This window comes from Taudactylus pleione, unplaced genomic scaffold, assembly GCF_031769625.1.
Source record: "Taudactylus pleione unplaced genomic scaffold, aTauple2 ptg000154l, whole genome shotgun sequence".
Lineage (NCBI taxonomy): Eukaryota > Metazoa > Chordata > Amphibia > Anura > Myobatrachidae > Taudactylus > Taudactylus pleione.
In genome coordinates, this window is record NW_028284556.1 from 3,558,851 (window position 1) to 3,574,817 (window position 15,967).

General features: G+C 45.3%; 1 protein-coding gene across 3 annotated transcripts in view; it reads left to right on the plus strand.

The window, feature by feature from the left end:
* Positions 1–15,967, plus strand: part of AHCTF1 (AT-hook containing transcription factor 1) — a 222,981-nt gene that overhangs the window by 113,842 nt on the left and 93,172 nt on the right. For all 3 annotated transcript variants that reach the window (XM_088474344.1, XM_088474346.1, XM_088474345.1), the window contains 3 exons: positions 2,192–2,379; positions 7,099–7,243; positions 7,322–7,453. In XM_088474344.1, coding sequence (XP_088330470.1) covers positions 2,192–2,379; positions 7,099–7,243; positions 7,322–7,453 — 465 coding nt within the window. The remainder of the gene's footprint in view (positions 1–2,191; positions 2,380–7,098; positions 7,244–7,321; positions 7,454–15,967) is intronic.

Here is a 15,967-nt window from a genome sequence, read left to right on the forward strand (position 1 = left end):
ATGTTGCCCAAGTGCGCATGCGCACGAGGAAGCCGGCTCCGTTGTGCGCATGCGCGAGACCCAAATAACGACGGCCAAGCCGTCGTTATGGGTCTCGCGCCAAAGGGGGCGTGCTGTCGATGGTGATTGACAGCACGCCCCCTTTGGTGGGCGTGCCGGGGGCGTGGCTGTCCAGACGGAAGCGTTCCCATGGGAACGCCTACCATCTGGGGCCGGCCCCACTGACATCACTAGTGATGTCAGTTTGAGTGCTTTTTTCTCTGATAGAGCCAAAAGCACTTATGGGCTTGCGGCAGCGAGACCCTACCGCAAGGGTCTCGTCGCAAACCCGATGGTCGCGATGGTCAAGCGACCATCATTTTGGCCGCTCGCTATAGCTGTGGGTGGTCACCCACAGCTATGCGAGCGGCCAGGAGGCCACTCCAAAAGGTAGGAGGGACGGCCCTGATTCAGAGCGAGTGCTCTGTCAGAGCGTCTGGCTCTGAATCAGGGCCTTAGTTTGCTTTAACTCTGAACCCTACTTGTATACAAAAATGTCTGCTTGGAGATGGCAAGTTGTGGCAAGAAATTGTAGGGCATTCATATAACTAATGAATCGTGCTATAAAAGTTCAAATTATTGATTTGACAATATTTTAATCGTGTACAAGTGTTTTATAGTAGTTAGTAGAACTGGAAAGGTACGCCTTTTCAGTTGCAGCATCAGACAGTAGCATGAATAGGTACAGCCTTGGTGAGAGACCTAGTTCTGAAAACAACATATTGGAATACATTTTTGCCTATCCATAAACTTGTACACTTAACGACTTGCATCAGAGACATCCCTTCTTAATTAGCTCGGTCTTCCTATGTATAAGTAGGGTGTACCCTTTAATGAGAGTTTGACAAATTGGGGTATTAGTGCTATCTGACATTCGTTTATACTGCTAATAAAGCTCTTTGGAACCTATTCTATAGAGTGAGAATGTAGCATAGTCTATGGCTGGTTGGAACAACACTCAAAACATCTTCTCTTGTACTATCTCTGTTTCATGTAAAATACTATGTCTTAATGCACAGGTTCTCAAACTCCTCCTCAGGACCCCAAACAGTGCATGTTTCAGGTCTCCTCACAGAAGCACAAGTGAAATAATTGGCTCCACCTGTACATCTTATAAAATGTTTTAATGAATACACCTGTGCACCTGCTGGGTGACCTGTGTAGGGTCCTGAGGACTGAGTTTGAGAACCACTGCATTAAAGTCTTAAGATGTGATTGTCCAAAAGTTGGGGGGAAAACCCTTTTAAATGTTGTACAGTGATACTTACAATACACCAGATTTATCAACGAATGTTTTCTTTTACTGGTTGTCTTTTCTTTGTATTAGTAATGTATGTCTAGTTTCAGGTTCTACTCTGTACCCAAGATTTAAGATGGCCACACACTAGACCAACTTGCATCCAGCAAGCCAACTTGTTGATTGGTTGGAATGAAAATCTGGTAATTTATGGGATTAAATGATGATCAGCAATTTGCTCCTAAATCCCAGAAAACAGATGAAAATGGTCGTTCAGACAAGTTTGTTAAATGTTTGATCCAAACTATTTGTTCAAACAACAGTTTTTTGGTCCATTTTCCAGCGTTTGGGAGCAGATTGCTGATTGGTTGGATTGAAAATCTGGTAAGGTATACAATCAACTAGTTGGCTGGTTGGACAGATAATCTTTAGATGTGTGGCCAGCTTTACAATAGGATCAAATAACCAACTTCCTCACAGACCATGTAGTACATTGCCACTTCATGTAGATTACTTCAGACTGCTATATTTCTTTTCTTTTTTTTTTTTTTTTTAAGGTGCAACCATTTGACCCGATACTATTTTAATATGCACGTATGGTCACAATTTATCATTTGCATAAACACATCTATTTAAATTGAAAAAAGTTACAAATGTTTAGATACTTATACTTGCATATATGCACACGTATCTTTCCTATTGTTTACATTACTTCACAAACACATGACTGCCCCATTACATTAACTTCAACTAATTTCTGTGTTAATATTGCGATGGCCAATGAGCTTCACAGCTCTGGTAGTTCTCAATCTCAGCCATGTGTAAAGTTTTTAGTAAACTGTTAAAAGCTTAAATGTTGGCAAAACTAAACAAAGCATTTATATATATATTTTTTTTTTAAAAAACTTTTATTAGAATTCAGTGGACTGTATTCTTCATCCAGCTGCAAGTCGAGTGATGACCTGGCAGCATAGCCAAATTATTGAAATTTTAATGTGCCAAGGGGATCACAGACAGGCCTTGCGCTATATCCAAGTGATGAAGCCTCCTGTAATTACCAACACAGAGGTCAAACTCCACATGACGGTGCTCCTGGCCAACAAGTAAGAAACATTACCTCATAACATAAAATCCTTGACTGCCAGCTTGAATATCTGTGTGCTAGAATTATCTAGCTGATTTACTATTAAATCAGTAATTTAAATTTGTTTTTAAAGCAAACGATTCCCCCCCCCCCATTAGAATAATATGGTGGTATTGGTGGCGATTCGTATGTATATATTTAAGATCTAAGATATCCATAACCATTTTCCAATTGGGGTTTTACACCTTTTAAACCACACAGGCTGTGTTCTACTTGTTATAGCACTGAACTTGGCATCTCCTTCACACTTTACTATTGATGCTCTTGACTGCATTACCAGTTGCCGGACCTGAAAAGGATTTAAGTGAGACTGTATGCACCTTTGCAACATATTTTGGTATCCACTGACATCCAGGCGTTTAACTGCCATCTTGAGGTTCATTATATGTTGCTGCTGAGGCCTCTTAGTCCCTCCTTGGCATTGGCTAATAATGTTGTGGAAAAGGGATTAATAGAGCTTTTAAAAGCTCTCTCTTCTGATGAGCCAAGTTCTAGAGTAAGTAAAGTGGCACTGGACTGAGCGAGGAGATCAAAGTAGGTAGACAGGTATTCTCAATATGGCAAATGTCATGGCATTTTTCAATCTCCATTATGTGTTCATCCATAGCCACTCTATATTGTAAACTTTTGCGAGCATAGCCCTCTCCCTTCTCTTTTCTACATAATTTTGTGAATTGCACATTATTGTTTAACTGTATGTAAAGTTGTGAAATTGTCTCAGTTTGTACTTCTGTAACTTGTTTGCTCATGTCCTCTTTGTATGAAGCTACATAACCTGTTAAATATTATCAGGAGTTACCACAGCTCAATTTAATATCATGGCTTTTCAGAGCCATAGTTCACGGTGGAACGAGATAGGATTCTTTGGATACAAAGATGTTAATCAAGCCACACAGCAAATATCAGATAGACATTTATTACAGTGTATAAGAGCGTAAAGTATAATAAACACTTAACCTGCTTGTCAGATCATCTACTCAGAACATAAATGGTTACATTCCCAGTAGCTCCCCTCCCAACAGCTTGGAGCTGGATCTCGTACATCGAGCATAGTCTGATCGCATACTGACAAATTACATCTTATATAGGCTGTTCTCGAAGAGATAAACCCCAACATAAGCATTTAACAAGTATAAAGGTCATATTTGGCAATCTACATAAATATTAATATACAGTAGGGGGAACTGTTGCCTCAGTTATGAATGTTGGCAATCTCAAACTATTTATTGTGTATGTACGCAGATGAATTGAAGGTACATATCAACATTGTGTTTGAGACCTTGTTTAGGTTTTAGAAAGCTGATTTTGTTTAAAAATGATCATAGGGTCTTGAAGTTGTAGATCTCCACCTCCTGGTGTGGTAAGTGGTTTCCTACCTCTGCTTTTTAATTTTGCCTGGTTTACTTCTGCTTTTACAGGGTTGTGATCTGAACTTTTGGTTTTCTTTCAGAAGAAGCTGGCTTATTGCCATTCCTACTTTGGGAGCTAAACTTTTTCTTTTAACAGACCTAGAACATGATCTTTTTGAATCAGCGGACTTGATATTTCTTTAATGCAAGATCTGCTTTCTTTTGGCCATCTTACAGCGAGAGAATTTCAAAAGTAGGATTCTATCTTTTAAATGCCCAAATATCATTTATTATATAATCTATATATAATTTTGGCCTTGTACCTGGTTGCTGTACAAGAAAGGAGAGATGCTTTCACTTATTAGATCTTGTCGTGGCCTTGATTACTTATGTTAATATAACTCTAGATCTTCACAAAACTTATGACCTCTTGGTCTTATGTTATGCCCACAGAATTTTGCATCTGCTTAAGCAGACTATAGCTTCAATATTTTGACAAGTTTCCAGTGGAGCTGGTACATTTGTACCTGAAATTTTGAGATCGTTCTACGGGTGTCCCCCAATAGAATGGAGAACTGGATTTTTGTACTTCTAGTAAATCTTTTTCTCTGGGGGGACACTGACATGCGTCTACTCTAACTTAAAGAACTACAAGTAAAGGGAGGGTGTTTTGCTCACTCAGGTTTAGGCTGAATGAATGAAGTACTAATTCGGTCACCTGTGCACAAGCATGGATAGCCTTAAAACTTGGGCTGTTACGACCAAGGTCCTGATTCAGATTTGAGAATAGAGTAAAGGTGGGTATCCACTAGACCAGGGCAGGCCAACCTGTGGCTCTCCAGCTGTTCAAAAACTACAAGTCCCAGCATGCATTGCCACAGTTTTGCTGTTAGGGGATGCTAAAACTGTGGTAGGGAATGATGGGACTTGTAGATTCACAACAGCTGGAGAGCCACAGGTTGGCCAGACCTACACTAGACGATATGCTCCATGAGCGATATCGTCTAGTATTTTCCCGGCAGTGATGTGCTCAATGTCGTTAACTACATTGAGCAACCACACTGAACGATTTTGTTCAGTGACGTCACCCTCCCTCATTCCCGTACTTGCAGAACCTGACGATATCGTCAGGTTGTCCTGCAAGTATGGACAATGAAAGATGTCAACGACCAGCGGGAGCGCGCATTGCTGGTCGTTGACGGCATATCCACTGGACGATAAACGATAACAACATTGTTATCGTTCAAAACGTCCAACATATCGTCTAGTGGATACACGACATAAGAGTTACTGTGCATCTTTGTAAAAACCATGTTGCACTGCAGCTGGGGCATACTTAAAATGTGCAGAGATTTAGATTTGGGAGGGGTGTCCAACCTGAAATCTAAATTGCACTGTAACAATAAAGCTGTCCAGCATTTGTGGGCTACATGCAAAAGCAGCCAGCATTTACGTTGCATGCAAAAAAAATTATGTATTTGCACCCCTTGCAGTGCAACATGGTTTGTCCAGGTACGCAGTTATTTGCCCTCTTAAGGTGCCCATGCACTGTGCGATATAGCAGCAGATCTGACCGACTGATACGATATCGGTGCTATATTGTACTGTGTGTGGGCATGATATCGACCAGTGCGCGCTCCCGTGGGGTCGTACATCGCACCTCCAGATCTTACTGCATGTTCACTTAATCTGGGGATGCGATGTACGATCCCATACAGCACCTTATGCTGGTGGAGAGGGTGCCGATATATCAGGCGGTCGACCACCCGATCGCTCTGTGTCGGGTCCGCCCGATATGTGAACTGTTGGGTCGCGGCGCAAGGTACATATCGCACCGTGTATGGGCACCATTACTCTATTCCCAAACCTGAATCATGCCCCAGCTGGGCTGGCTAGAGGAGCCCGCGTCCTCTGCAGAGAGGGACTCTGACTCCCCCTTTACCCTGTGCCTGGTGATAAGTGGGATGTACTAATTACCATAGACCACACCCCCTACCTGATGCTAATTGGGGGCGTGTCCGTAGGGCTGGAGGCGAGCCCAGCACTCCTTCAGTAGCTGGGCTCTCCCTGCACTGCATGTATTCCGCGCACATGCGCGCTCATCCATTCCTCTTCTCCTCCATGGCCAGCACAGCTGCGGCGGTGGGGTTTATAGAATAAACAGCGGAGTCCGCACTAGTGGTGAGAGAAATGGTAGTGAATAATGCCTAATACAATTAGATTAGGTCAAAAATTAAAAAAAACATCGTAATGATCTATCACACATTTTAACAAAAAATTCTGGATGACTCTAATATTGGTGATGCACCCATAGGATTTGTGCAATACACATATAAATAGTTATGCAAAGAGCAAAAACTAGAAAAAAGACAAATAAGCCTTTGTTGGGGCACTCTTAGAAAGAAAATGTAATGAAAATGAATGAACAGAATTATATGAAATTAAAACTTTTAATAGTGAACTTGGTAAGATAAATTCTCTTCAGTTAGGTAACTCACATGTAAAACAAATACATATAGTGAACAAACATAAATGTTGCAATTCGCATACAATAAGAAAACAATTGTTAGTATATGATATGAGAGTGATTTACTTTGTATCACAAGTCATTGAATGGCAGCAGGGAACAAGATTATTTAGACCCTATACCAAACCACCGGATGAGACATTTCAGCCCATGAGTGGAACAGCAGGGCAGTGCCCATAAAACGTGACTATCCCTCTGAAAATCGGTATGGTTGGAAGGGATGCGCCCTCTATGGTGTGGTGCCCCTGTTCGACCGCACTGGTCAAATGTGCCTTCGAGCAGGCCCTGGGCCCCAGGTTTGGTTACCACTGACAATATAATTTTTCTCTCAAGGTAATGTTTACTTGGCATTCTTAAGAATGGCAAGTACAAATTTAAATTTGACTTGAAACACTGTACATTTGATAGGGGCTGCCTGAATATAAAGGGAGGAGGCAAAACGAACTTAGTTTTTTTTTTTGTAATTTTTTTTGTGGTGTTCAGTTTGTAAATGTGTATCCATGATGCACATGGCTTAAAAAAAATCAAAGACCTTGTGGCATCTCAGATGGGTATGCAAGAACTTTTTTTGGCACTCTTACTCAGTTGTTTAAATATGTACTAAGCAAGGAATGTAGGGAAGGGCATACTTAGTTTTGTTGGTGCATCTTCCAGAATTAATTCCAAATATCCATGATAAAAGAACATAAAGAACATGGACTTTTTTTTTTTTTTTTTGGGAGGAGACTTCTCAATGGGACAGAAAGTACTATTTTATATGTTTAATACTCTAAACTGAATGACTGACTGTTTTTCTTCTTAGATACATTATTGAAGCCTGGAATCTGCAAAGACTTCACTGTAGCAGACTGAACGTAGAAGAACTCTTAATGCATATGTATGAAACCTGTCAAGAAATGGGGCTTATGGAAGACTTGCTTAAGTTCACTTACACAGACTCAGAACAAGTAAGAGATGACACAAGTGTAAATATAGTAATACCTGCAATGTTGCTATACTCATAATGCTTTTTATTTAATTTGCAGCACTATTTGCATAAGTTTTTGCATGCAAGTGGAGGTTTGCAAAATCAGGAGCTGCTTTTGTTACATCATTTACAGAGAGCAAATTATGTGCCAGCTTTGCAACTGAACCAGTCATTAAAAAGTTACAATCTGGTAAGTTAACCAACTTTTTTTTTTTTATATATTGCATCAGCTATCCCTTTTCTTAAACCATATAGTGGTATATCTATTGGAATTCAGGGTTAACTGGGTTAAGGTTGCAATTATTTTGTATGGTCCTATATGTGATACTCTGGTTATCTCTTTCAAATCTTAGGGCTAAACATTTTCAGAAGCCAAATACGCTCTTAGTATCATATATATATATATATATATATATATATATATATATATATATATATATATATATATATATATATATATATATATAAATATATAAATAAATAAATATTTATATTTTTTTTTTCTTTTTTTTTTTTTTCTTTCTATACTAGGAACATCCACTTACACAAGTTCTCTGTATTAACATTTTAAAGAAATAATACAAGTCTTCTGTAGACTTATCCTTGCTATAGCGCCAAACAATTGTGCAATTGAGTAAGGGCCATATCCAATTAGCCGCAGTAAATTACCACGGCTACTCAGCTCGCTCGGAATAATCCACAATAAGTGCCGTTTTTTTGCCCAGAAAAAGGCGAGAACACAGGGCCGCGAGCGTATCGCGGCTCCTATGTCTTAACGGGCGAACTATCCTATTAATTCGCCCGAATTAATAGGATAGCGATGAAAAAAATATTGGCGAAAATCGGGGATTATCAGCGAAAAATCCCCGTTTTTCGCAGATCGCGGGGATCAATTAGCGCCCGAACAGTGTTCGGGGCTAATTGGATATGGCTCTAAATGTCTCAACCTTTCTTTAGGGGTTCCCTTTGCCCAGAATCAATACTACTGTACTATCTAACATCTATGTTGCATGTTTACACTGGTGGACCTGCCCAGTCACTAAAAACTCCAATACTCTAAAGGGTGCAATTGCAGCCCCACATTTAGCTTTGACTAATGTGTTTGTAGGGACATGCGATAAGCTTAATTTCTCCCTAAGGCATAATGGTTTATTACTAGACTTTATGAACTGGCTGAACTGCCTGCGGAACACAGATTGTTTAGGTGTAATGTTAGCCTTCATCAGATATGAGTACTTGATAAAAACATTTTGATCAATTAAAGGCGGAACCTTTAGTACTAAACCTGTTTATTTTGAAAATCTTCAACTGAGTCATACTGTCAGTGAACAGTGTGGGCCAGTCAGACGCAGTCTTCTGACTATTCTCTTTGAGGAGTTTTATAGACCTCAATGTGCTATTCATAAACTTGCCTTCCTTATTTGGTCATCTTAATTTCCTTTTAAAAAAACCTGAATAGATTTATTTATTAACTTTTATTTCTACTTCAGGGTCCATAGGGTATCCACAGGATACCTTGGGGTATAGGTGCTGATGTCAGGCATCGGGCACCATAGAGTTAAGTTTTCAGCCTCCCAGGATGCACTAGGGTCCCCCTCCTATATCCCGCCCGTGAGCCAAGGCATCTCAGTTTTGTTGGTGCCCGGCTCGGAGTCGGATGCACCTGTTTAGAGGGGGGTAAGGCTAGCCCCTGAAGTTTTCTACAAGGCAGCTGTGGCTGCACATCTGGAAGTACAGCATGGACAGTCATTCTTGATGTCCGTGCTGTCTTCCCTACACCCCCGCCGGTACCAGAACGCCGGTACTGATCCGGGATGCTGGTAGACATCTGGGGTCACAGCTAGCGGTGACCCCAGATGTTTGGAACCATGGCCGGATTTAAGGAGGACAGCAGGTAAGCAGCGGGGTCCCGCGGTGGGTCCCCGCTGGAACATGGTCCAGAGTCCCCAGGCAGGAGGCTCCTTGGGGACTGGCTGCAGCGTGGAGCCAGGTTACGGACCTGCGCTTCCACTACCCCCCTGGGACAGCGGACCGCAGCTGAGCAATAGCGCTGCAACGTCCCAGGGGTTAATTGCATGCCAGGGGAGCGCGCCTTCCCTGTACATAGCCGGCGCCACCCACGCTGCACACAACCTCTCTGTACTTGCCGATTGGCCCTGTGGCAGCGCTCCTCCCCCAGGCCGGCCGCCTCCTCTCTGCTCCTCGGTGGCCATCTTTCCTGAAGCATGGTGAACGTTGCTGGACGCTGCTGATCGGTGGCATCATGGTCTGGGTCCCCCGGCATACCTCTCCTCCGTTGGAACAGGCCTGTGTATGCAGCGCTGTGTCCTTCCAGACTGTGTCTGCGTAGTTGAGGATCAGTGCTGATAGTGCAGGAATTGATTTCTTTGCATTGTATGTGACTGCTGCTAGCATCTGCTGCCTGTACTTTCACTTTCTACTGTCAGCCTTTTCACTGTCCCTGCTCTTCTTCTGCTAAAGCCCTAGCGGTGCGGAGATTGCAGGGCGGTTCTCCCACTATGCTAACGCATATCAGTGAGAAGGGTCACATACTTGCCATCATGTCTGAGAGTGATTTTCCTCTCCAGCTTCTGTGTACTAGGAGTAAGGTACCTATAGCAGAGGAGGAGGGTAGCGTGGAGGGGCTATGTCGGCAGTGTTTTTTATTGACTCGGCCAATTACTGTCACGGCTCCAGTTCAGGAGCCGTCCTGGGCTTGTTTCGCTAAAGCGCTTACAACCCTAGTGGGCCAGTTAGCTCCGCAACCTGCGTTCCCTCAGATGGGATTGTCCCAACAGTCAGTGGTGTAGTCACCAATGCAGGGCTTCCCTAGACAACTGATGGTACCCCATATTTTCCCTATTTCCCCTCCTCTGGTATCTCAGGAGCCTGCGTGGGTTAATTCTCTGACAAGTTCTGTGCAGCATTTGTCAGATGTGTTACAAGGGGAGTCTGCGTTGCGGCCTCATAAGCTGCCGGCGGCGTCTCTGTCCACTCCTTATGAGGATGACGAGGGGACGACCGATGATGGGGAGATACTGGATCTTTCGGACCAAGAACCTCTCCGTACTAAAGAGTCGGACGCTAAGTCTAAGGTTTATATACCTGGCCTTATTCGTGCAGTCCGCACAGCTTTAGTTATTGAGGATGATGAACCTCCGGTATCAAAATCCAAATATGCCTTTTTCAAAGATGTTAAGGGTGACGCCACAGTGTTTCCTCTTTCGGGTCAATTGGTGGACCACTTAGAGGAGGCGTGGAAACATCCTGGCAAACGGTATCAGCCTCAAAGACGTTTAGCAGTGGCTTATCCGTTTGCGGACAATTATTTTGCTAAGTGGGAATCCCCGCCACAGGTGGATTCCCATGTAACATGCCTGGTCAGAAGTGCCACGTTGCCCATGCCCTCCATGTCCTCCTTAAAGGATGCCACGAACCATAAGGTGGAAATCTGCCTAAAGTCTGTTTATTCCCTCGCTGGGGGGGGGGCAGCCAGGCCGGCTATGGCCATTTGCTGGGTAGCCAGAGCTATGGAGCGCTGGGCAGATAGTTTAGAGGCGTCTTTCGATTCCGACTGTTCGGCTGAACAGACCGAGTTGATAGGCAATCTCCGGGATTCGGCCACTTACATTAATGAAGCGGCTTTAGATATCAGTACCCTGACTTCTCGGATTTCTTCGGCAGCTGTGGCGGCTTATTCGCACCTTATGGTTGCGATCTTTGAAGGCGGACGCTGATTACTAAAAGTGCTTGGAAGCTTTGCCTTTTAATGGAGAAGTCCTATTTGGTCCGGATCTGGACAAAATTGTAGCCACGCTGGCGGCAGCCAAATTGGCATGTCTCCCGTCTGCTGCAGTTCCTTCCAGTTCAGGTACGCCGTCCTTTCAGCCTTACAGGGCCCAGGGTAGGCCTAAAGCACAGTCCTTTCCCCGACAGGCTGGCCCCAAGAAATCGGCCAAGCCCTGGAAGCAGGCCTGGAGTACCAGATGTCCGGCCCCTAAGTCCGATGACAAACCTGCGGCCTGACTGTCTGGGCCTCCCTTTGGGGGATCCCAAAGTGGGAGGCCGTCTGCTACGGTTCGCCCAGTGTTGGTCGGTAACCACGACAGACAGTTGGGTTCACGAGGTGGTTTCTCACAGGGATATGCCCTCTCCTTTCTGCACAGACCCCCATCCCGATTTTTCACCACGGGTCTTCCATCAGACCGGAACAAAGCCACGGAATTTCGGAAGGTTTTGCACACTATGCTCCAGGCTGGAGTTATAGTGCCTGTTCCTTTCTCCCAGAGGGGCCTGGGTTTCTATTCCAATCGTTTTTGGTGCAGAAACCCAATGGGTCGTACCGTCCGATCCTCAACCTCAAAGCACTCAACAAGTCCTTGCGGGTGCCGAGGTTTCGAATGGAGACCCTACGGTCCATCATTCTGGCGCTGGAACCTGGGGATTACATGGTGTCGTTGGACATACAGGACGCTTACCTGCATGTCCCTATTCTTCCGCGCCATCAACAGTTCCTCAGGCTTGCAATCCGCAACGATCACTTCCAGTTCCGGGCGTTACCTTTTGGCCTGGCGACAGCACCACGTGTGTTCACCAAGGTTATGGCGGTCATGGCGGCTTCCCTGCGGCTGCAGGGAGTCAGCATGTTGCCGTACCTAGTCGACCACCTGTTGGTAGCAGGGTCTCCGGAGCTCCTTCTACACCATCTGGATCTGACGATTGCAGTACTGCAACGGCACGGCTGGTTTATAAACTGGCAAAAGTCCACCCTGATCCCGTCTCCAAGGATTCTACACCTCGGAGCCTTGTTGGACTCCAGTCAGCAGAGGATCTTTGTGACGGGGGAAAAGATCTCTGCCTTGCAGTTGAGGGTGCGCAGTTGTCTGCAGAGTCACCGTGTGTCTCTTCACTCGGCAATGAGGTTACTGGGCTCCATGGTGTCCATATTCGACATGGTGGAATATGCCCAGTTTCACTCCAGACCTCTGCAGCAATTGATACTGTCCAAATGGAATGGACTGCCCCAGAGTCTCAAATCCCAGACGATGGTGCTCACTCCGGAGGTTCGCCTGTCCCTTGCCTGGTGGCTGCAGACGACCCATCTCAACAAGGGTTGTCCGTTTTGGGTGGCAAACTGTGTCTTATTGACAACGGACGCCAGTCTTCGGGGCTGGGGAGTGGTCACTGGTCCACACTGGTCCCACAGGGCAGAAAAGGAGCTTCCGATAAACATCTTGGAACTCCGTGCCATTTTCAATGCTCTCCAGCAGGCCCATCACGTTCTCCAGGGTCATTCCGTGCAGGTCCAGTCGGACAACGCCACCACCGTGGCCTACATAAATCGGCAAGGAGGAACCCGAAGTCGGGCGGCACCTGTAGAGGTGTCCCGAATCCTGATCTGGGCGGAGCACAATCTCCCGGCCATATCAGCTGTATTCATCCCGGGAGTCAACTGGGAGGCCGACTTTCTCAGTTGCCAGCACGTTCATTTGGGGGAATGGTCTCTGCACCAGGACATCTTTCAACTTCTGGTGGACAGGTGGGGTCTTCCAGAGATCGACCTCATGGCGTCACGGCACAACAGCAAGTTGCCGGTGTACGGGTCTCGCACAAGAGACGAAAAGGCGTCTCTGGTGGATGCTCTGTCCGTCCAGTGGACGTTCCGGTTTGCTTATCTCTTTCCTCCATTTTCCCTTCTTCCACGGGTAATCCGGAAATTCAAACAGGAAGGAGGGACGCTCCTGTTGATAGCTCCCGCGTGGCCCAGACGGCACTGGTTCTCAGACCTTCAGGGTCTGTCCGTGGACATTCCTCTGCGGTTGCCGCTACGACCGGACCTACTGTCACAGGGTCCTTGTCTTCACCCGGACCTGACTCGGCTGTCTTTGACGGCGTGGCTGTTGAGGTCCAGGGGGTTTTCCAGCTCTGTAGTACGAACTATGCTAAGAGGTCGGAAACAGTCTTCTGCAAGAATATACCATCGTGTGTGGCATACGTTCTCCCTGTGGTGTCGACCGAGAGGTTATGCACCTCGGGAGTTCCGTCTGTCGAGTGCTAGCCTTCCTACAGGCGGGACTAGACCATGGGCTACGCCTTGCTTCTTTGAAGGTGCAGGTTTCTGCCCTGTCTGTCTGGTTCCATCGTAGGATTGCTACAATCACTGATGTGCGCACCTTTATGCAAGGTGTTCTTCGAATTCAGCCGCCATTTGTTCCACAGGTGGTGCCTTGGGATTTGGCTGTGGTCCTGAGGGCTCTCCAGGGACCGCCGTTTGAACCACTGGGCTCAGTGGATCTTAAATGGCTGACAGCTAAAACAATTTTCCTTCTGGCCATCGCTTCGGCGAGACGTGTTTCTGATTTAGGGGCTCTCTTGTAGACCCCCTTTCTTGATTTTTCATGGGAACAGGGCAGTGCTGCGCACTCGTCCTGATTTTCTTTCCAAAGTTTTTTCTCGTTTTCATATCAACGAGGAAATCGTTGTGCCGGCTTTTAACTCACCTGACCTTTCAGTGGGTGAGGCCACTTTGGACGTTGTGCGGGCCTTAAGGATTTATGTTGACCGCACTTCTTCGTTTAGGAAGTCGGACGCCTTGTTTGTCCTCTATGGCTTCCGTAAAAAAGGGTTGGCCTGCTTCAAAGCAAACTTTGGCAGGTTGGATCCGTATGGCAATTTCAGAAGCTTATCTTCATGAAGGCCTCCCGGTTCCATCCTCTGTGAGGGCTCATTCCACTAGGTCTGTGGGTCCTTCGTGGGCAGCTCGACGTGGTGCCTCTGCAGTCCAGATCTGCAAGGCTGCCACGTGGTCCTCTGTCCACACCCTTGTGAGGTATTACGCGTTTAACACCTTTGAATGTCAGGATGCTTCCTTCGGGTGGCGGATTCTCCTTTCAGCACAGGAGCGTCCCCCACCCCTTTGGGACATTCCCAAGGTATCCTGTGGATACCCAATGGACCCTGAAGTAGAAAATATGAGATATGGTAAGAACTTACCCTTATCTCTATTTCTACGAAGTCCATAGGGTTCCACAGGACTGCCGCACCTGTGCTGCAGATGGGCTTTACTCTGGTCACCGTTTTTTTTTCCGTCTCTCTCTGGTGAGAATGTGATTCTTGTGTGTGTCCAGATCTTTTTTCTCTCTCCCTTCTCATCCTCCGGCCTATGGCTTGGTACATAACTGAGATGCCTTGGCTCGTGGGCGGGGTATAGGAGGGGGACCCTAGTGCATCCTGGGAGGCTGAAAACTTAACTCTATGGTGCCCGATGCCTGACGTCATCACCTATACCCCAAGGTATCCTGTGGAACCCTATGGACTTCGTAGAAATAGAGATAAAAAAGGTAAGTTCTTATCATATCTCATATTTTTTGTGCCTTTTATATTCTACAGCATTTTACAAATTGAAACAATCTGATAATTGAGCTTAGAATTCAAGGGTATGAAGCAAAATTGTAGTATTTCATAGCACAGAGTTTTAAACTAGTGGTGGTGGAGAATTTGCAGGTGAAACTGAATATAGTCTATAGAAACCCAAATCAACTTGGTGGGCATACCACTAACTAGAGTGGTTGGTCCATTGAGTGAGACTAAGGGGAGGTTAGTGTAGTCTGGAGAGTAGAGAGAGCATTTGGATGATCAGTGGGGAGATTTAAATGGTGGGATGTGAGAAGATAAGAAATCGGTCAGGTAAAGAAATGTTCCTAGCAACTGTTGTGGTAAAGTCCATGGGGACAGTAGATCCCAGTGATGCACAAAATGGTTTGAAAAATTCAAATTGCATGTGCTTCTGAAGATGGGAACATGAGTGATGGGACAATTGACAGAACTGTGGATGTGCAGTGTTGGGAAGGGAGTAGTCAAACTCCACTGCCTTGTCTGTCTGAGGTGTTGGATAAGTAGAAAACACTATGTGAAAAGCCTGTGATTGAGGCAGTGTTTTGTTGAGCAATCCATATTGGTTATTTCTAGAAGATTGAAGATTTCTATTGTGTTTTGAATCAGAATGATGTGTATAGGCGGTGTGACTGGACCTGGATTTGGCACAAATAGTAAAAGTGAAGTGATTATTGTAAGATGTGAGTTTTAATTTTCTGATAACAGGTTGAAAATGTTGGCTCTAAAAATGTGTAAATTTGAGGGTAGGAAATAAGTGATTAATATCACTGTTGATAAAAAGGTTTGATGCAGGGAGTGTAGAGGATGTTCTCATGATCATGCCTTTTAGTATTCAAACAAGATATAGGATTTGAGTTCAAATCTACCTACTACCCCACCACCAAACCCTCCTCCTACACTCATCTCCCTGTCACTTCACCCCACTACCATCCTCATTTCCCTCCCTGCCCACCTCCTACAGGTTCCCTTTCTAGCTCAGGTGCCCGCACCATCGCTAAACTCTATTCATATCGGTCCCCCAAATTAATCTTACCTCCACGTTACAGCAACCCGGATAATATTCTTCACATCTCCCCCACAAATGCTATCTCTCTATCCTGTGCCCTCTGGAATGCCAGGTCAGTCTGTAATAAACTGGTCCCCACCCATGTCCTTTTCATCTCCAACTCCCTGAATCTCCTAGCCATTACTGAAACCTGGATCTCACCCTCTGACCACTTCTCCTGCTGCTCTATCTTCTGGGGGCCTTGCCTTCTCCCACACACCCCGGCCTGGGGTCGCCATGATGGTGGTATTGGGGTCCTTCTAT